The 22,947-nt window shown below is 39.3% G+C and overlaps 1 protein-coding gene across 1 annotated transcript; it reads right to left on the bottom strand.

The window, feature by feature from the left end:
* Positions 1-9,995: 9,995 nt before the first annotated feature.
* On the bottom strand, positions 9,996-22,514 carry LOC135706137 (facilitated trehalose transporter Tret1-like). Its single transcript, XM_065228073.1, has 9 exons — positions 22,420-22,514; positions 22,126-22,358; positions 21,929-22,059; positions 21,671-21,863; positions 21,457-21,610; positions 21,160-21,374; positions 12,418-12,618; positions 12,206-12,271; positions 9,996-10,219 (listed from the first exon to the last, which is right to left on the bottom strand). Exons 1-9 carry the CDS (start codon positions 22,466-22,468, stop codon positions 10,070-10,072), a joined length of 1,392 nt encoding a protein of 463 aa, XP_065084145.1. The 5' UTR covers positions 22,469-22,514; the 3' UTR covers positions 9,996-10,069.
* Between the last annotated feature and the right edge of the window lie 433 nt (positions 22,515-22,947).

Consider the following 22,947-nt stretch of genomic DNA (forward strand, 5'->3'; position numbering starts at 1 on the left):
ATGCATTTCAGTTTTGAGTAGAGTGAAAGAGATAGAATCAAAACATTCTAGTACATTTGGTGAAAATGTTAGTACAATCCAGTAGTAGTGTTGCCATGTGGTACAATCAGGCATGGAAAATCATTTACATTCATTTGTCTCTAACTTTTTTTCTTCAACAGCAATCCGCAAAATGATGTGGAGAGCTTTAGTAGGTTTTTTTTTTGGCTACAACTTTTACCCATATCTCAAATCTGTATCTCTTACGCATCACGAATTAGAGCGGGCAGAACTTGTTACTGTTTTTCAAATAATGTAAAATACATTCACTAAAAAACAATAATGGCTTCTGTTCGCTCTGGTTTGTCATTCATAAGAGATACGGATTTGATTTGTTTAAAAAAGTTGTAGTTAATAACAAAACCTACAAAAGCTCTATACATTGTTTTGCAGAATTATTTTGATGAAAAAAGTTAAGGGCAAATGAATGTAAATGAATGCACGAAATTAATGCAAATGATTTTCCATGCCTGGGTACAATCCAGTATTAGTGGTGTTGCCATGTGGTACACTGAAAAATTGCAATAGCAGGTTCATCACCAAAGTTTTCGAGCCGCTCCGTCTGTCACTTCGTTTGTGATGCTATTATGCCATGAAATTTATCTGGTGCGATTTTTTTTTTCCTTTGGTTTGTTTTTTCCGTCGATCTTGTTTTCCGTGCTGAGCACCAATGCTACCGACGTGCCAGGAAGGCAGCTCCCACACCTGGACCCTACCTATCTACCCATCAACTCATGAACCGGTACTGACTTTAATGTATTTCGCTGCGATCGCAGTGCTCGTAATAGCCAGAAAGCGAAGTTTGGAGGAGTGCTTATTGCCGTGGCCAGCGTTTACAAGTCTGTTGAGATAAAGACTATTAATGGTAGTAACCTGGAACAAGTAAGTGTGTCTGCCTGTATTCGCGGAGAGCGGTTCGTGCTTTGCGCTGTATATATTCCTCCAGATCGTAATCGGGACGTAGGTGTTATCGATGCCCATTTAGCTACTCTTCGTGAATTACGTGATGCATCTCCAGATGGTGACCTTTTGCTTGCTTGTGGTGACTACAATCAACCACACATAGCATGGGATTGTCTTGATGATGGAATCTTAAACCTTGATCCTTCCACGACGTCTGCTGCCAGTGCTGCTCTGATGGATGGAACGAGCTTCCTGAATATCCGGCAATACAACTCTATTCGCAATCACCTGGGGCGCATCCTAGATTTGGTTTTCTGTGATTCCGATTGCAACATTGTAGTTAACGAAGCGGTGTCCCCATTGCTGGCTATTGATTTGCATCATCCACCGATTTTATTCTCCTTACCAACTCAATCCGATTGTGTTGACCGTGTGGAATCCCTTGATGCTGGTGAACATACGCTCGACTACTCAAAAATCGACTTCGTCATGCTCAACGAGTTCCTGATGAGCTGTGATTGGAGCAGTATTCTGGCAACAAATGACGTCAACGATATGGCAGCACAATTTTAAACATAATTTGCAATTGGCTCACCGATAACACTCCAAGACGAAAACCTCCTATATCTCCTGCTTGGAGTTCTCCTCTCCTGCGGCTTTTGAAACGCGATAAAAATTCCTGGCAGCGTAAACTTCGCCGACATCGAACTTCTGAAACGAAACGCAACTTTCATCGCGCTTGCAACGCCTATCGTAAGCTTAATTCAACCCTATACAAGTCATATGTCTTGCGTGTCCAGACCAATTTACGTAGAAATCCCAAGAGCTTCTGGAAGTTTGTGAACTCCAAGCAAAAATCGTCGAATATTCCTTCATCCGTATTTTTTGGCGATTTGGAGTCTACTTCTATGCTCGAATCGTGTGATCTATTTTCCCGCCACTTCAGTTCTGTTTTTTCGGATTCAGCCGCCAACGCAGATGAAGTAGAAAGAGCGGCTTGCAATGTTCCTGAGGGTCTCATCGATTTGCGTACATTTGTGGTTAGCAATATGTATGTCGTTAAAGCTGTTAGGAAGTTGAAGAAATCTGTTTCACCGGGTCCTGATGGTGTACCTGCAATCATTTTTTGCCGCTGTGTTGCTGTTTTAGCTGATCCCCTAGCTTGCATCTTTACCGCTTCGTTGCACCAAGGAGTTTTCCCCGAAATATGGAGACATTCCTTTATGTTCCCTGTCCATAAGAAGGGCGACAAACGTGACGTGACAAATTATCGTGGCATAACAAGTCTATCTGCAGCTTCAAAATTATTCGAGATCATTGTGAACATTGTGAATCTTCTTTCATGTCAAGAGCTACATTTCAGCAACGCAACACGGATTTATGCCAGGACGCTCAGTTACATCAAATTTGCTGGAGTTCACCTCAACATGTATAAATCACTTGGAAAATAGGGCTCAAGTAGATACCGTTTATACCGATCTGAAAGCGGCATTCGATTGCATCGATCATGGTATTCTTCTTCGGAAAATGTCTCGCCTGGGAATTTCGGATGGTTTGGTTGATTGGCTGAAATCATGTCTTTCCAACAGGGCAACCTCCGGTGCTCCCCAGGGCAGCAATTTAGGACCATTGCTGTTCACAATCTTCTTCAACGATGTGACGCTCCTCTTGCCAAGTGGTTGTGTGCTCATATACGCCGATGATCTCAAACTATACATTGTTGTCAAGAACGTCGAGGATTGCCGTCAGCTCCAAGCAATGTTAGACCAATTTGTTGATTGGTGCCGCTTAAACAAGCTTCCCGTCAGTATATCAAAATGTGTGGTCATGACATTTAATCGCACAAGAACGCCAATCGTATTCGATTACTCAATTGATGGATTTGTACTAGAAAGAGTAGAACAAGTAAGCGACCTAGGTGTAATGCTGGACCCTAAACTTACGTTTGACTTACACCGTTCAATGGTAATCACTAAGGCTAATCGTCAGCTTGGTTTTATATCAAGAATCTCAAGAGATTTTTCGGATCCGTACTGTTTAAAAGCACTGTACTGTTCACTCGTTCGTCCGATTATCGAGACTGCATCTGTTGTTTGGACTCCCTACCAACTTTCCTGGAACATCAGAATAGAACGTATCCAAAAAACATTCATTCGTCGAGCATTAAGACAACTTCCTTGGAGAGATCCACTAAACTTACCTCCGTATGCTGAGAGATGTCGCTTGCTAAGCATGGACACGTTACAACGACGGCGACAAATTCAACAGGCAACATTCGTCGCGAAGTTATTAAGTGGTGAAATTGACTCTACCCACTTACTCTCTTGCTTGAACTTTCGTGCGCCAAGCAGATTTCTACGCTCAACGTTCCTATTGCGTCAAGACTCACACCGCTCTTCTTTTGGACAACATGAACCTGTTACGAGTATGATTCGCACGTTTTCTACAGTTGAAGAGTTGTTCGAGTTTGGGGAACCTGCTGCTCAATTCCAGAGACGTATTATTAACTCCAGATACATTTAGTATTTGTTATGGCTTCTGGTTCATTAAGACTTATTGTCAGATGGATGTATTAAATAAAATAAAATAAAAAAATAGGTGAATTCGAGTGCTCGAATCTATTTGTTTTGAAATGACGATAATAGTGGGGTTACTGGGTTTTCACCCTTGTCAATGATTAATGACAGGGAAAATCTAATGATGAATTTTTAAAATCAAGACAGAACCGGAAACAAAACTTAGAATACTGAAAAGATGAAATGAATAGAAGGGAAGTTTATTGGTTGGTCAGGGAGAGCTATTTGGTCTTTCCCTTTTGAATCACCGAGTGAAGAAGATCAGTTACAGAATTTTAAGAAAATCAAGGCAGTGGACAAAACCATATAATAAAATCAAGTATACGATGAAAACCTAAAGAAAAAAACATGAAAATGTTGTAATGTGGTGTAATTATTTTTTTTCAGAATTTATTAGCCTTTGCAAACTTGAGTCACGTGTGCGAAATTTTTTTCTAAAAATAAGCGAAATTAATTTGCAAAAGTGAAGAGAATTTCCTAATAAGTTAAAATGTTATTGAAAGGTTTTTCTAGAAAAACAGGCTAAGGTAGCTAAAAGTGAGTCGTAGTAATTTAAGTGTAAAACGAAAGAGAATGCAAGTAAAGTAGTGGATAAAAACATGTGTGATGTGTTTCTGGGGAGTTTTCTTTGTTTCTACAGAAGCCACTGAGCGGTGGCAACAGTGATTTGGGCTTGTGGCAGGAACGTTCGCTAAACGTAGTGCGGGTTATTTTCGACGGTATTTCGATCGGTTCACCTCCCAGAGTGAATTTGATTCCTTGGTTGGTGGTATCAGGCTTGGTTACCCTGAGTGCTCCTATCACCTCGTGGTTGCGGACCACTATATTACATTCGGAGACCGTTGGCCTTCGGATGAAGAACTCGGCCCCACGTGCATCACACGCCTAAAGTGATTGCCTGTTTCGTGGGAAGGTCCACAAGAGGAAAGGCTGTCAACGCCAGTGTAATCAACCCGACTCACGTCCCGAAAACCGGAGGCCCTCCGTGCGATATCACCCCACAGAAAAACCACCCATCAAGCTAGTGCACGCCGGGACTCTTCTAGACGATGAGTTCCTTATCTAGCGAGTTTCGCTCGTCAACGCCACTTGACGACATCCGCCCCGCCCGGTGCACGCTATTGATCGCCACCCTGGCGACGCTCCCTCATTGTTTCCCTTTTTGAGGTTAGGATACGGCGTTGTCTGACCCTGGCGATTGTTGTAGTCAAAACGATCTCCCACCGTCGCATCTGCATCTCCAAATTACCCATGGTCGCGGTAAACAACTGGCACCGAACCATCGAGCATCATCGAGCCGGTCTGGAGAAGATTGGTTTCCCCGGGGCGGTCGAGGCGATCATCGTCGTCCATCATCATACGGACGAGCCACCCACTACGGACGAGTATGGCCCGACCAGATACCATTGAGCAGCAACTGTAAGTACGTGAACCATTCTCCTCACACACACAATCACACCGATTAACAAGTAGGGACTCTGAATTATACTTAGTAGGGGAAAAGAGCTTTGCTAGGGGTTTAATCGACTCACAAGGGAACACAAAAAGGGGAAGAGAGGGAATGACGTCACACATAGGAGAGAGATAGTGCAGGGTTTTGTTAATATAACAACAACAAAAAATAAAACAAGAAAACCATAAATGGATTTTTGGAAACTTTCAAAACCAGTTTTTCCGTTCTTTTTTTCCTCTGTTGGGGACCTAACACTACTGCGACCAGTAAATTGATCTATTGTAATATATCCCGTGTCCTTAGTTTAGTGCATGTCGTATTACTCCATCACTATTGAGAAATGATGAAGTATTCGATTTTTTTACAGTTGCCACTCTTGCATTTATCGCAAGGATCCGACTCTAATTGAAAGGTCCCGCTATTTATACCCTTCGGAGTGTTGAAACACCCTCCAAAGGCGCGCCCCTTTGTCAGTCAAAATTGAATTCCTTAGCAACAAAATTAAGGTATGACACCGATAATGACCATGCATCAGAACCCTAGTCTTAACAATGATTAGAAGATTAGGAATCACATAGATGAAGACAACTAACTCACTTTTTCCTTGTTTCAAGATCATCCTCGGTAGACAAAGCCGAGTCTTGTCACTATCAACAAGGCATAAAAAGTAACAAGGACTAAGATCTGTTCCTTGGATTACTGAAAAATCCTGTTCCCTTAGTTTGAAGTAGTCAGGACTAGGAATCGTTGGTAGATCTTACATCCCGTAACGTACCACGAAAAGGTGGCAGTTTTTCCGTTAAATCGAATTTCAATTTACTGGACTTGATTTTAATAAACCTGTCTCACTTGCACCGTATTACCAATGGACTCAATTAATTAAAAACAATTGGAAAATAAAATTAGAATACAAAATAGGGTGGACTATTGGACTTGGGACGTTGATGGTTTTTGGTCGTTGGGTTACTCTAGTGGGTGGAATCTGCTGGGTTGAGAAAAACTGCTAGCTGGGCACACATATCTGCAATTCTCGACAGACGACTGCTTAGCCTGGCGCATAAGCTGGAATTATTGAGAACCCTAGCAGGATCCTCCTTACACAACTCGAGAGTTCCCATAATTTCAGTTTGGGACTTAATAGTCCTATTGAGAATCAGGTTGCTGGGGATTATCTGAATATTTTCTCTCGGGAAAATATTTTTGATGATTCCTGGGGGACTGATTTGGAAAAAGTAAGATCTATAACATAATATGAAAGCTCCAACTGATGATGGAATTTTCTATATCCTCATAAAAAAACTCCCAAAGAGTACCTTGTCTTTTTTGGTAAAACTATTTAACAGATGTTTCCATTTAGCATACTTTCCAGATAAATGGAAAAAAACGTAAAAGTTGTCCCAATTTTGAATCCAGCTGAGGCTTCTTGCTACTGTTCAATAAGTTTGCTTTCATCAATAAGTAAACTTTTTGAAAACATTATTTTGTATAGAATGATGCTGCACATCAATACGAACTCGATTTTTGCAGATTTGGATTTCGCCATGATCATTCAACTACTAATCAACTCTTAAGAGTTACCAATTTTATTAGTTCAGGCAAATCTGAAGGCTGCTCATCTGGAGTTGCTTTTCTTGACATAGAAAAAGTATTCGATAGTGTTTGGCATGAAGGTTGGATTAGAATTGAACTAGCCTTTGGCTAAAAATCTCTATAATAAAGATTTAAAAAAATTAAGGTTTGATTGATAAATTGAAAAAGTTTAATTTTCCACTTTACATTATGAAATTAGTTCAACATTATTTAACTGACAGAACTCTGCAGGTAAATTATCAAAATTCCAATTCTAATCGACTACCTGTTAGAGCAGGAGTAGCATTCTTGGGCTTATATTGTATAACATTCTCACTTCAGACCATCCTGAATTGCCTCAGGGTTCCCACAAATCTTTGTCCGACGATGACACAGCCCAAGTATCAATTTGGGTCTTATGAAGGTTCTGTAGACCATGATTTGGACTTAGAGAATGCTTTAAAACCTTTATAAAACGTGCAATGTTTCCGGTCCATTAATTATGTCACGCAAATTTGGCCCATTTTCAACCCCCCTCCCCCTTTGTCACATTTTTTGTATGAACCTTAATTTTTTTTTGTATGGCTCGTCACAGTTTTCAAAACCCCCCCCTCCCCACTAAATGTGTGACATATTTAATGGACGATCCCTAAAGGAAGAAATCTTCGTGTTCTTTTCAGTAGACTACAGAAAAGTTTAGGTATTTTCTCTTCTCATTCACAAAAATGGAGGATTTCTCCCAACGCTTTCAGAACTCAACACATAATATTCCTACATAAGCCAAGAGTTTCCTTTTTGACATCTAGTCGTAGTCACATAGTTACTATGAACGGAGTTCCAATTTCCTGGTCAAACCAAGTGAAATATCTGAGGTTGGTACTTGACCAAAAAATAACTTTTAAAGATCACATCGAGGGTATTCAAGTCAAATGTAACAAATAAACAAAATGTTTGTTTCCTTATATAAACAGGATATCCAAACTTTGCCTTAAGAATAAACTTCTAATATTTAGACAAGTACACAGAAGAATATTCTGAATTTTAAATATCGCATAAAATTTCCATTCGTTTAATTTTGAGCTATACCTGGCATAAACAGCGAAATTGTTTGCAAGCTTGCATACAATATTACTAATTTATGCAATATTGTGCTTAAATTTTGCGCCCCCCTTAGACTTTTAGGTGTTTTTTTGACTCGCTGGAATTTTGTTAAGCTTGTCAAGTTCAACGTTACTATTTAACAGCGATAAATAAAATTAGACCACAAACAACGATTTCTTTAATGTCCTTCCAGTTAACTACTTTTATTATGTTCTGGACTAGAAGAAAGAGAGTTTTGAGATATTATATTATATCGATATTTAATCGCTGGCATACAAATTAGCCATGAGCCCAGGGTATTTTCTTCAATTTCTGGGACCGTCGTAACATTTCAAGGACATCTAAGAAGTTCATTGAAGAAACTCAGTGGAAATTCTAGAAACTTCATAGACTTTCAGAAAAAATCGTAGAAACAATAAACTTGGAAAAGTTATGAAAACTGTGTAGAAGTGAAAAACTTATTTAAGTTTGAGCTTCGTAGAAGTTAAGGGAACATTATTTTATTTCAGGGAAGCTCTCTATTGATCGGAAACCTCTATATAATTTCACGGTACTTTTTTCAAGCTTCGTCGACTTGGATTAGTTGTGGAAATTACGTACAAATTATATAAACTTCGTTCGAGAAACTTCGTGGAAAATAAACAAGAAACGTAAAAGTACAGCAAACATCATTTAAGAAGTTGGGAAAAAATCGTAATCTTAAGGGAGTTTTATAGATGTTCAGGAAACGTTGCATAAGTAACTATTATATAAGTTATAGAACTATGACAGTTGATCTAATTTCGTTGACTTCTATTTAAATTTGTATTTGACGAATTTTTGCTAACGATCTGTATGAGAGATATCTATTTTTTAAGTTACAAACATGGGTTTGAGATCTCAAAACTATTTTAATTGTAACATTTTTACATATCCTGGTCCGACATCTCTCAGGATTGCACCTGCATCACAATCTTACGCCAATTCACTCGGTCCGTGGCTACTTGTCTCCAACTTCTTGACCGTCCCACACTTCCAAGATCCTGCTCCACTTGGTCTAACCACCTTGCTTGCTGTGCCCCTCTTTGTCTTGTACCGGCTGGATTCGAGGCAAACACCATTTTTGCGGGATTTTGGTCCGGCATTCTTACAACGTGTTCCGCCCATCTTCATCGGAGGTGAAGTTTACCCGACCTCAGGGTCTTGTGGAGTCCGTAGTAAGCACGACTTCCGGCAATAATACGCCGACGATTTTTTCTGCTGCAGTCGTTATCCGACGTCACCAATGATCCGAGGTACACAAAATCATCCACCACCTCTACCTCATCTCCGTCGATTGTCACGTTTCTGCCTATGCGAGCCCTATCCCGCTCGGTTCCTCCAGCTAACAGATAGTTTGTCTTCGACGACCTTTAATCCAACCTTCTCTGCTTCACGTTTCAGCCTGGTGTACTGCTCCGCCACGGCCTGAAACGTTCTTCCGACAATGTGCACGTCGTCATCGAAGCAGATGAACTGTCTGGACTTATTGAAGATCGTGCCCCGCATGTTAAAGCCCGCACGTTTCATAACACCTTCTAGCGCAATGTTGAACAGGAGGCATGAAAGACCATCTCTTTGTCGAAGTCCTTTGCGAGTTTCAAACGAGTGTACACCATCCATCGTAGCCCTGATCAGTCTGGTCAGCTTCCCAAGAAAACCGTTCTCGTCTATAATCTTCCATAGCTCTTCACGGTCAATAGTAGCATAAGCGATCTTGAAATCGATGGTGCGTAATGTTATAAGCAAAAGATCAACTTCTAACATTCGCTGCGATGTTCATGAACAGAGGATGATAGGAAATGGCAGTCACATTCATTGTAATAAATTTTTGGTTTGCGTGTACTAATAGTCAAGTATTAGTAAGAGACACTGAAGAAGTCTGCACATTGTAGACGAAATACGGCAGGGATAGGCAAATATGGTAGTGGAATTAAATGGAAATTATTAATCCTCTCTTATATAGGAGGACGCGCGGATTCAAATATTGTTTTACTTCCCTTCCCCGAATACGAACTTGAGTAATTTAGTCAGAATTTAATTAGGTAAGGACGGTCAGATCTCATCAAAGGTGGATGAATTCAAGTTTTTTTTTATATTAAATACATGAGCTAACACCCAGTCTTAAGCCAGACGTGTAGAATCTGTGGATAATATCTCGCTATTTAGGGCATCTGGTTTCATTTCTGTATGAAAGCATCCATGTCTTCCAAATGCTTTATTAACACCGTACTCCTTTTGTTCTTTCATCCAGGGTGCATATTTTCTACAACAAACCATTTAACTATCTGTAAACTTACTCCTTAAAACATACATAAACTCGCACCAAAACAATCTTTTTGTTGCTTTATTAATAATTTTTTATTTAACTAAGTTTGGGTTATAACAGCTGCTGCGTTTTCCTGCATTCTTAGCTCATCAATTTGGCGATGGCTTCAAGGCTTTTCCCCTTCGTCTCCGGGACCATGAATGCCACGAACAGTGCTCCGCCGAGAGAACAAACCGAGAACAGCAGCATCGTGCCGTGCATGCCGAGCACGTCGAACAGCGTCGAAAAGTACTGCAAAAGGGAAAATCGTGTTACAATATTTTCCACAGAGACGGGAGAAAATGTTGCACTTTTCAAACTTTGCTGGATGGAGAATAAGGGATAAAGTATGCAGCTGGTCTTGAAAAATTTGTTTCCAATTGTTGGTAAGCAAGGAAAACTTTACAATAAAAGAACCTGAAATAATTAGAACCCCTGAGCGTGAAAAATTAGGCAATAGTTTCCCTGAACATGTGAACAATTTGGGCAACCTAATACAATTTCACTTAACGCGAAGCTTACCGCCACGGAAATATATTTTTTGCACGTTTTGACTTTCCTGAACATATTAGAAAAAAATATCACCAATCCAAGAATAATTTTTTGACAAAATGGCGGTAACTAGGTAAATGACTTTTTTTTTCAAATGCCCGCCATTTTGTCAAATTTTGAGATTTTTCAAAGATTCTAGTTCATTCCATTCTCTGAACTATACTCTTCAAGAAACTGAGCCGATTTTCTTTCTAGGTGACGATTTGCGACCTCTAGGCTGCTCGCAGTTTTGGGAAGTACCCGCCGGGCAGCCGCCATATTGGACGCCATTTTGGATTTTTGGACTTGAAAAAAATCCCAGTTGTAAAGCAAGAATGAATAAAGATTTGACAAAAAACTCTTGTCTCTAACTCTTACCTATCTGTCTGTCTGTCTGTCTGTCTGTCTGTCTGTCTGTCTGTCTGTCTGTCTGTCTGTCTGTCTGTCTGTCTGTCTGTCTGTCTGTCTGTCTGTCTGTCTGTCTGTCTGTCTGTCTGTCTGTCTGTCTGTCTGTCTGTCTGTCTGTCTGTCTGTCTGTCTGTCTGTCTGTCTGTCTGTCTGTCTGTCTGTCTGTCTGTCTGTCTGTCTGTCTGTCTGTCTGTCTGTCTGTCTGTCTGTCTGTCTGTCTGTCTGTCTGTCTGTCTGTCTGTCTGTCTGTCTGTCTGTCTGTCTGTCTGTCTGTCTGTCTGTCTGTCTGTCTGTCTGTCTGTCTGTCTGTCTGTCTGTCTGTCTGTCTGTCTGTCTGTCTGTCTGTCTGTCTGTCTGTCTGTCTGTCTGTCTGTCTGTCTGTCTGTCTGTCTGTCTGTCTGTCTGTCTGTCTGTCTGTCTGTCTGTCTGTCTGTCTGTCTGTCTGTCTGTCTGTCTGTCTGTCTGTCTGTCTGTCTGTCTGTCTGTCTGTCTGTCTGTCTGTCTGTCTGTCTGTCTGTCTGTCTGTCTGTCTGTCTGTCTGTCTGTCTGTCTGTCTGTCTGTCTGTCTGACCCTCATAGACTCGGAAACTACTGAACCGATTGGCGTGAAACTTTGTATACATGGGTTTTTGGGCCGTGGAAGGTTCTTATGATGGTTCGAGACCCCTCCCCCTTCTGTAAGGGGGGGGGGCTCTCATACAAATGAAACAGAAATTTCTGCATAACTCGAGAACTAATCAAGCAAATGGAACCAAATTAGGCATGTGGGGGCGAGTGTGGGGGTATAAGGAGATAATCATAGGGGGTAGCCCCTTAGATAATAGGGGGGGGGGGGGCTACATACAATATAGCATGCCTTTTTTTTAAATCGGCGCATAAACTCAAGCTAATATTGAATCCCGAGCAAGACCGGGCACACTCAGCTAGTTACTTATAAAACCAAATAAATTAATGCCCAATTAAGGAAAAAGTACACCATATTCAATCTTTTATATTTGTCTAACCTCTGAATGGAATCCCTTTATGAAAAGCTTGGAGTGTGTTGGTTTATTTCCTTTAAATTCCGTTTTAATTGCTTATGTTTTAACAGATCCGCGTATTTCTTTTTACTTGCAGACTTCATCAGTGCCAAGTGCCAACACCACTTGTTGGCACTTGGCACTGATGAAGTCTGCAAGTACTAGACGAAATACGCGTATCTGTTAAAAGATAAGCAATTATAACGGGATTTAAAGGAAATAAACCACCACACTCAAAGCTCTTCACCATGTTCACTTAACCGTTGATTATATCACTTACCTTAATTGCAAGGAAAGCAAAAATCCACAAAATTCCCATGCAGAAACTGATTGCGAATCCTTTGATCTACACATCCATGTGATGCAACGCCATGTACCATGAAAAGAACAATACTCAATTAGTGCCATGTGAAACGGTCACACGTAACAGTTGAGGTTTTCGAAATGCCTCGTTAAATAAATGGATTAAATGAATGCTGCATCGTTCCGTACCTTTTGCGGCATCACTTCGGCCAGGACGAGAAATGGCAACGTCAGGACGCCCACCGATCCGATGAAGATTACAAATGAAAAGCACACCAGTGGCAGCCAGGTAAATGATTCTACGTCGAGACCGACATATTTGGCATACGAAAATCCCGCAAAGATAGCCAACCCTAGACCGATGCCTGTGGCGGAGACCATCAACAAAAGCTGAAAGAAATTGGAATCATGAAATCGTCTGTAGGATCCATCCCGATAGTCATTTGCCGTTGCATCTAATTCGGTGTTAAATATCTAAAATAGTGGCCACACTGATTCATGTCGATAATTAAGTCTCATATTTCCAACGTAAAAAAAAAACTATCCCATTTAAATTCAAAACATTTTCAGGTTAAACAGATTGTTTCAAAATTTTCAAAGCTTGGGGATTGGGTGGTTTTTTTTATGAATAGTTGAAACATCTGTTCAGATATGACCGATATAAATAGAATTCTTCGGTATCAGACGTTGGTAGTTTGAATGCTTTAACAGCAGCTACTTTTTTTTCATTGATTTGTTTTCCGTAGATCTTGATTTCGTGCTGAGTACCAATGCTACCGACGTCAGGGAGGCAGCTCCCACACCTGGACTCTACCTATCGACCCATCGACTCATGAACCGGGGACCAACGGCTTTACTTCCCGGCGTGATCAGAGATGGTATGCCTCAGAACATCCCGGCGGCGCACAGTGGGGCCGTTCTGAAAAAAGACGGTCAAAAGTCTTTCCTCATGTCCATTTACGTTTTTGAGGGTATGTTTCTTCGGCGAAGTTGTTTGGAATAGTGATCCGCTTTTTTTGAAATAAACATCGATTTTTTTATTAAGGGGGTATTACACTTAGAAAATCTAATTTACGTAAATGAGATAGACGTATTACGTCTACAGTAAAGTTGTAGAACTAGATATTTTAAGAAACTTTGTTGGAGGCACACATTTTCTATGGCTGAAAATAAATGATGTATTGCGGATTTTCTCTCCAGACTACCTTAAAACAGGTTTTTCGAGTTATTTAATATTGTATTCATATTTTATCAGTACGCTATGTTATGATAGCGAAATATATATATATATATATATATAGATATTATGAAAATCCATAACTTTTCTGAAGACACCAACAACTTTTATCGAAGTCATTTTGATGTACAATGCTGTCAAAGCCAAAATACACCACTTTTCTTAAAATGAACGGAATAGACCGAACAAGAGACGCAGGTTAAAAGTTCTGACAGATTCTGGAACAAACGAGGAACTGGCTTACCCTGCAGAAGATGTGGCTTAATCTATGACTGAAGATGAAGGTCTGTCGATATTTATCGATGGGAACTTTTCCAAGGACCAATGGACAATACTGCGTAACAAAACAAGGCAATGCAATGTTACTCAGATTTACCCTTCGTATAAGGCTCACGAAAAATGTCTTCCAGATAATATAAGTTCGTCACGATTCATTTTGTTTCAAATATGTTATACTTGATGAAAGTCGCGAACCGAAAATAATTTTAGACTCCCACTTGGAAAATCCGGCGTGGTAAGGTTCAAAATTCGCGAAGTCGTTGAAATTGGCTAACTCGACGGTGTGCAGTGTTCTAAAACGTTTCCGTGAGTAGCATACTATCGATCGGTAGGATAAAAGCAAGCGTCGTAGTGGAACTAAGCAGAGTTGCGACCTATCACAATCACGATCGTCGAACAGCAGATGGTAATAACGCTTAGTACATGACGAAGCACTCTCCATGACCATCCATCAAGTTGACGAAATAAGTATAAAGCAACTGGTGAATGTCGTCCTCGGTGTTGATCCATCACCGATTTGGTCATTCCCGACAATCACGACACTCATTTGTGCTCGTTTTGAAGCAGTTGCTGCTTTGCTAGCTTATGTGAGTATGTTGGTGAGTGAGCCCAACAGCTTTCGTTTAATTTTGCCAGGTTTGTTTGTAACTTACACAGTCACGCGTGCCTAGTCGAACTTGGAATACGTAGACATTGTTTTCATTTTCTTCTGTCGATTCTCTTTTTTTGAACTCTTTATTTGTTCCAAATTCAAAATAAATTACATTTCATTTTAACCTAGGTGCTCCAGTTACTACAGTAACTTACCAGCCTTAACTGTTATGATATATATCTAAGCGTTTTTACATTGTTCCTGCCTTGGCAATTCAGTTTTTTAAACAGGTTTTTTTAACCTGCATGTCAGTATAACAATTGAAATCTTAAAAGTAAAAACTAAAACTAAATCTTATCTAAGTATAAAGGGAATTAATCGTTGCAATTGAGGATTGCAACGATTTTTGCCTGAAATTATTAATTATTTCTATGTGCCTCGGTAGTACTGTACCAGGGAGGCAACTTCAAAATCATCTTCAGAACTTTGTTCTGAATCCTTAGAAGTGCTTTTTTCCTGGTAGTGCAACAACTAGATCATATTGGTACAGCGCAAAGCATGGCCGGTCTAAAAACTTGTTTAAATATTAGAAGTTTATTCGTCAGGCAAAGCTTGGATTTGCTGTTTATAAGAGGATACAAACATTTTATATATTTGCTACATTTGGCTTGAATGCCCTCAATGTGATCATTAAAATTTAATTTTTGGTCAAGTACCAATCCAAGATATTTCACTTGGTTTGACCAGGAAATTGGAACTCCGTTCATAGTATTTTTTTCTTTCTTTATTTTAGAGATTTTTAGCCTTAGGCTAGTTCATCTCTTAGGCTCCGTTCATAGTGACTATGTGACTACTACTAGGTTTTCATAAAGGAAGCTCTAGGCTTATGTGGAAATATTATAAGTTGGGTTTAGGACGCGTTGGGCGAAATCTTCCATTTTTGTAAATAAGAAGAGAAAATATCAAAACTTTTCTGCAGTCTGCTGCAGATAACACGAAGGCTTCTTCCTTTAGCGGAAATGCCTTTGTCATCAGCGAACAAAGATTTGTGGCAACCCTGAGGCAAATCAGGGAGGTCCGAAGTGAAAATGTTATACAATAAAGGCACAAAAATGCTACCCTGAGGAACTCCTGCTCTAACAGGATATAGATCAGATTTGAAATTTTGATAATTTACCTGCAGAGTTCTGTAAGTTAAATAATTTTGAACTAATTTCATAATATAAAGTGGAAAATTAAACTTTTTCAATTTAGCAATCAAACCTTCATGCCAAACACTGTCGAATGCTTTTTCTATGTCTAGAAGAGCAACTCCAGTTGAGTGGCCTTCAGATTTGTTTGAACGAATTAAATTGGTAACTCTTAACAGTTGATGAGTAGTTGAATGCCCATGGCGAAATCCAAACTGCTCATCTGCAAAAATTGAGTTCGTATTGATGTGAAGCGTCATTCTATTGAAAATTATCTTTTCAAAATGTTTACTTATTGATGACAGCAAACTTATTGGACGGTAGCTAGAAGCTTCAACTGGATTTTTATCCGGCTTCAAAATTGGAACAACTTTTGCCTTTTTTCATTTATCAGGAAAGTATGCCAAATGGAAACATCTGTTAAATAATTTTAAGAGAAAAGACTCTCTGGGAGTTTTTTGATGAGGATATAGAAAATTCCATCATCACCTGGAGCTTTCATATTTTGAAACTCTAATTTAGAAACATTATTTTCAAAAGTTTTGTTCCTCAGGGCAGAGAATCGCTTTTTAATTTGTTTTTGCAAATCCCGCCAGGTAACTTTCATGGCAGTATAGCGTGTTCTTTGATATTGTCTCCTACGGACATTTTGAAAACGGATCAAGAACTGAACATCGTCGTCTATTATGATTGAATCGAATTTAACCTCGCATTATGGTACTGAGGCAGCTCTTGCTTCATCTATAGAAGTAGTCAGAGATTCAAGAGCATAATTAATGTCATCTTTGGTTTGCAAAGGAATGTTCAGATAGAAGTTATATTCCATAAATGTTCGATATTGCTCCCAATCAGCTTTATAGTAATTGAAATTAGAGCTGTTCAGATTAGAAATTATTTCTTGGGATATTTCAAAAGTTACTGGAAGGTGATCAGAACCGAAGTTAGCATGGGTAACCAATTGGCTACAAAGTTGTCATGAATCAGTAAAGATCAAATCAAAAGTTGAGGGATTTCTTGCTGAAGAAAAGCATGTTGGGCTGTTTGGATATTAAATAGTGTAATAACCTGCAGAGCAATCAGTAAACAGAATATTACCATTGAAATTGCTTTGGGCATTATTCCATGAGCGGTGTTTTGCATTAAAATCACCAATAATGAAGAATTTAGACCTATGATGGGTAAGTTTCTGAAGGTCACCCTTGAGAAAATTCTTTTGCTGGCCTACGCATTGGAATGTCAAATAGGCAGCTATAAACGTAAGTTGTCCAAATTTTGTTATCAACAGCAACTGCCAAGGTTTCAAAAACTTTGGTTTCAAATGAAGAAATAATTTTATGCTTGATTCGTCTATGAACAATGATGGCAACGCCACCACAGGGTCCATAAAGACGATCATTTCTATAAATTAAATAATTTGCGTCCCTTTTAACCTTATGGTCAGGTTAAGAGAACTTTTCAGTTATAACGGCAATATGCACATTATGAACTCTCAAAAAGTTAAATGGCTCGTCTTCATTATCTTTAAGAGGTCGAGCATTCCAATTTAAAATATTTATTGATTTAAAATCCATTACTGAATTTCATAGTCATGACAATTTTGTTCGCAAATTTTACTCCAGTTTGAATAGCATCAAACATGGAGTTTGATTGAAGCATATCAGTAATCATGTCAATTAATGATTTCGGTTAAAAATCCATTTAAGGATCAGTAATGCTTCATTAGTAAAAATTTTCAAATTTCCGTTAAAATTACGTTGGCTAGTATTTTAACTTCTACCCGCTGCAAAGCAGCATAGGTAGCTCCATTAACTCGCTGAACATTGTTAGCAGCGAGGGGAGTAGGTATAGATGACAAATTTGAAGCAGGGGTGAAATTTGTACCTACGGGTACGAATATAGAATTTGTTCCTCGCTGACCGTTGTTAACAGAGGAGGAATTTGTACCAGTCGGTTAGAACGAGATGTCACGCAAACCAAAAATCTATTGCAATGAATGTTAGTTCCGTTTCCTATCATCCTCTGTTCATGAACATCGCAACGAATGTTAGAAATTGACCATGCAGGCGATGTAATGGTTTTTTGTCTTTTTTATTTCATGTTCTATCTACGCTTTCGACTATACCAGTAAGCTTGTAGAACGACGCACATTGTAGAACATTGTACAACGACGCACACACTTGCCTCGAATCTCTCCAGCAGAAAAAGCATACGAAGTCGAGTATGCGAGAAAATGAGAGCTTCATGTTTGCTTTTAGGCTCTTCATGTTCAAAAGCATGGAGAGAGCAGTGGAGAAAGCACAGGTCTGATAATCGGTAACGTTCGTGGTTCGAGTCCAGTCGGCAGTCTGTTTTCTATTTTTTCGACATAACTAATTTACCTCACTAATACACTCTACATTTTTCGGTCTCCAATTTTCTTGCATTGAATCCGGTCTCCACTAACATCCTCTGATGATGAATCCCACATAATTGTAAGCGAGTCTTACATCCCCCGGTTGGGTGTAGAAGAGGGTAGTTGGATAGTTTCATTAGAGTACGGCAGTATGAAAATTGAATAGAAGTTGAAAATGAGCGAAGGGCCATTAATGCGACAGTACAAAGCCAAACGCACACCTTTTGCCTAACTCGTACGATGTACGCGGAGATTTGAATTTGATTTGAATTCAAATTTATGCTGCTTCTCAGTAAGATACTTAAGAAGACATTTGAATCCGTCCCAGGTTTCAGCGAATACACGGCATTCACCCCGACGGACAATTTGTGGTGAAAACTAAAATTTCACGAAGTTCAAAAGTTCCGTGCGAAGAGAATGGAGATCGGAAGTTGTTATCACAATAAGGATAATCTTTTCCTTCTTTGAATTAAGCCGGGAAAGTTTACTAGAATTTTTCCTGGATGATGGATCTCCGTGAGCTAATCTAATTGATTGCTCAAATTAATTTCATCAGAAGGGGGATCAATAGATGATGATGATGATGATGATGGTCCCACCTCATAAAAAAAATCACTGGATAACTGTTCAAAAGACAGTTTTAACGTGTGAAATGCAGTTTCTTTTAAATTCTGTAACTGCTGCTGAACGTTTGATATGTCTAGGCATCGAATTGAAAACATTTATTCCTTTATAATATAATGAATTTGTGAAGCACAAGTCAAGAAATGGTGTTCTTATTTTGACCGCGTTTCTAGTATTAGGGAAGAGCGCTACTTCGTCGTAATCGCCCATTTCCGTTCTATCGAGCAGAAATCATCAATAATATCAATGATTTCACAATGCACAAAACAATAATACGTTTGTTCCGATGCGTTAGTTCATTAGCTACAACATAAATCCTATTAGAGCGCATTGCATGCATATTTACACTCATTGTTCTCAAAACAAAAGAAGCGCTCCTAGCGCATCCCCTTTTTCTCCGTTTATCCGTAGGACGAAGGAAATCTAATGGCGTTTCAATGCGTTTGGACGGAATTGAAACTCGTAGAACGAATTTAGAATCAAGAAGCAGTGTTAGATTTTAGACAATATCTCATCAATTTGTGACTCTTTATCAAATCCAACGGTACGTATGGAAAGGTGAATAAATTTTCAAGTCATCTTTGACAAAAATATTCCATTTTTTGTTTAAATTCGTTCAGAAAAGAGAGGTAAAGCGCGGGTTGTGCTTAGTAGGACGGAAATTAGATCAAAAACCCTATATCTATGAAAGTCACTTCCTCTTTCAATTTGATCGCACAAATATTGAGGCAGCAAACCGTTAACTACTTTAAAAATGACCATCATAGTCAAATATACAATTCTTTGCTTCACCGACAACCATTGTAAGGCGTCTAACATCAAAGTTGAGGAAGTGAATCTATTACATCTCAAAATCAAAAGCATTATTTAACTCTGCAAGCGCTGTAATCTCGATATTTGTGTTGCATTGGCCAGAAATAAAATGGAAGATCGCCTTTGTCTTTTGCGCTTAGACGCCATGGCGGCAGTAAATTTTTATCCGTGGACATTGACGGCGCCATCACGCAGTGATTGACAGTTCCTTATGAGGTTTTCGGAGGTTTGTTTTAAAGAAAGTTGAAAACACTTTTTTATGACATCTCTTAAATTAATACAATACAGGTTGTCTCATAAGAAGTTGAAAATACTTTTAAATAACACTCTGGCAATTCAATGTACGCTTTGCTGCTTACAAAAAGTCTTTATGACGGATCGAAGGCGTGTTGCACCAGAATATAATTGTCATGCCATTGGAAAGAACATGATAGATACTTATAATAAAGCTTTTATCAAGCGGAGTTGGTCTAGTTAGGAAGTTAGTCTACCACGTTAAGGACCAGTGTTCGAATCCCAAGCTGATTTTTTTCTTAAATTTTTTGCCGATGGTTTTTATGATGTTCTCAAAGCATGTTATAAGACCATTATTTAGTTTTATAAGCTCCGCGTCTTGCGCTTTTTAGGTTTCATAAATGTATTAAATGATGTATATTGTATAGTATTATTGATTATTTGCGTGAGTCATTGAAAAGTATTTTTAACTTCTTTATGACAAGCCGTTTTGCTTGGGTTATCCATTACTGGACAGATAATAATTTGTAATTAATTGCTATCGCTAAATTTCAGGGGGAAAGAAATGCTATTGACAACCGCAACATGCTATTAAAGCTGATATTCTGTCACAAAATACTAAACATTCTTTCACTTAGACTTGTATTTTATTTCACGCAACCGAGCAACTTGAAAACAATGTTGTTTACAAAGATGGTCTTTTGTATACAATATTTGCTACATTGCATGAAATGTGTCAGAACTTTACATGATATGTAATGTAAACGTATATGATATGTGACGCTCCATTTATGTGCATCATATTGAACAGAAATTTACACTACTTTTTCGAACTGTGTAATTTCTCTTCGAATTAGAAATATTTTTCTCTTCAACGGAAGATAATTGTCCTGATCACGTTCCTACAACTGCTGCTGGTTGGGTTAGGAATGCTAGTATGACATAAGTAAAATGCTCTCATAAATGTCACGGGAATCTAAGGATTATGTTAGTACGGAAGGCATTGGCATAAACTAGGGCGCGGAGCATTGTTACACTCCAAATAATTTACATATTCCCATTTAAACTATGTGCAAACAATCGCAACAATCGAGCCAGTGCTACTGTCAAATTTTCAAAGTTAAATCTGATTGGATGTTCTACTTAGTTGTTTTTTGATTGCCAAAATCAAGATCAAATTCGACGTGCCAGAATCAAGTGGTAAAATAATGTAGCAATATGAATAAGTAATCCCTAAGCGTGAAATTATCATAAAATTGATCGGTGTTAGATCTGATACGCAACTCGAAAAGGTACCGTAGTATGTAACAAACTGTTATGAAACTTCATGGAATGAATACATATTAAATCCGCAGACTAGAAAAGAAGTATTTCAGCAAAATGCTGTTGAAAATCGCATTTAAATATTGAATGGTGTACAGGTTTCGTTTTGTTTTGCGATAATCGTCTATCAATTTTGTCACCGACTTCAAATGAAATTGATAGAATAATTCGAAAATGTTCAATGACTGATTGACGCCCGAGTTCCACTGTAATAAGATTTGGAAACCATATCAAACAATACGCTTACCTTCCGTCCCGCGCGTTCGACCAGCATCGTTGAAAAGTACGACCCCACCATCTGTATCGAGCCAATCACAATGGCGGACGTGTTGGCGGACAGCGTTGACCCGGACTCGTTGAAAATTGAAGCTGTGTAGTTGAGCATTGCAAAACACCCGCAAAATTGATTCAGTGCCATCAGACTGATGCCAATTAGAAATGCTTTCCTGGCGTGGGAGGAAACTGGGAATGCAGAGAAAATGGTTCTTGGTTTATTCTACACTGTTACGAAAAAAAAAAATCAATCCGTATCGGTTTCGCTCACTAAGATCACCCCACGTTATTTTCTCATCCTGTAAAGTTTGATTTTCGTCACCAAAAGCGTCCTTCAGTTTTACCAGCTCCATTTTAAACTCGCTGGAAACGTGCTGCGTTCCAGGACGATACCCTCGGTAGAATCGGAGGGAGTTTTCTGATTCCTGGAATCCAAGGAAAGATTATGATTATGAAGTCATGTTGGTGGTTGATTAGATTCTTACAACGTAATCGTTTTTCCTCATCAAGTAGAAAGGCGTATCCGGTATGCGAAGGAATCCTGTCAAAAAAACAATCGGGAAAACAAGAGGTATCCACGGGATGTTTGCGTAGGATAGACTACCGCCAAGGATATACATCAATAAAATGCCCATGTTGCATGAAAAAACTAGAGTGGATCCCAACAAGCCTCGAATTCTAGAGAATTGAAAAATTATACTCAAAAATCATTGGTTGCTACATTAACCTTCCCATATTCTCACCTGTCCTCGGCAATTTCCGCGATGAACATTGGAATAATCATGAAGGAAACTCCTCCGGAGAATCCCAGCAGAAAACGCATTCCCATCAAATAATAAACATTATCCGCAACCAAGACCAAGACCCACGCAATCTAGAACAATCGAATCATGATTGATGAATTGGAAAACATCCACTTATGCATAGGCACGTGTATTACAATTTGTGGAATTGCTGCTAGGCAGGCCGTCAGCTTGCGTCCAAATCGATCGGCCATCCATCCGGATACGATATTCCCCACAAAGCCTCCAATACACAGGAACGCACCAATCCATGATGCTTCATCCGATGAAATTGGGCCACTGGGTAGCGGTGAGTCCGTTGATTGTAGAATTGGCAGCGAGGGGGATGTCCAACCACAGCATAGACCATAGCTTATCGATAAAAGGTTCACTGGAATTGTGTTCACAGTAAGTGACAAATTATCCTAATAGTCTCCTTCGCAGCCACTTACGACAGAACGTGGCCAAATATTGGTTCCGAGCACTGTTGGTGGATTCCATGTTTCACGCTGTCTAGTGACAATGGTGCTTCCAGAAAGGTTCCTTATGTTACACCTTGAAAGTCGCAACTACCAAATGCATTTGTCGAACGAGACCAAAAGCCTGGTTATCTGGTCCGGCAGTGTAACACGCAAACAATGCCCGCGTATCGTGTTTGCTCAAACAGAAGCTGTATGTGCAAAGATTTAGCTTATTTATGACGCCCACTAGAACGGATGGATGCTTTCTTCCTCAAGGGTGTGTGAAAGTTACTTATCACGGTCAATCGGCGAGCACTGCGGGATTGTTGTGTATTTTGGGGCTTTGGCCTATAATCTAATATTCAATATAGTGCATGCTTCCTTGGGATTATTGCAGTGTTTTAAGCATTGCTTAACCGTTGAGAAATCACGATAATTCACCGACAAAATGAAAAGATTTTTAAACACACACACATGTAAATTTCGGTTTCTTGAGACCGACACCTGTAAGTGGGCCTT

This window comes from Ochlerotatus camptorhynchus, unplaced genomic scaffold (assembly GCF_037179485.1).
Source record: "Ochlerotatus camptorhynchus isolate MF236.1 unplaced genomic scaffold, CSIRO-AGI_Acam_v1.1 ptg000001l, whole genome shotgun sequence".
NCBI classification, from domain to species: domain Eukaryota; kingdom Metazoa; phylum Arthropoda; class Insecta; order Diptera; family Culicidae; genus Ochlerotatus; species Ochlerotatus camptorhynchus.

Coding starts and splice junctions, on each gene's coding strand:
- LOC135706137 (XM_065228073.1), bottom strand. CDS start 22,468: ATGGAATCCACCAACAGTGCTCGGAACCAATATTTGGCCACGTTCTGT. Junction 21,864..21,928: donor GCGGAAATTGCCGAGGACAG/GTGAGAATATGG, acceptor TCAATTCTCTAG/AATTCGAGGCTTGTTGGGAT. Junction 21,611..21,670: donor TGAGGAAAAACGATTACGTT/GTAAGAATCTAA, acceptor CTTGGATTCCAG/GAATCAGAAAACTCCCTCCG.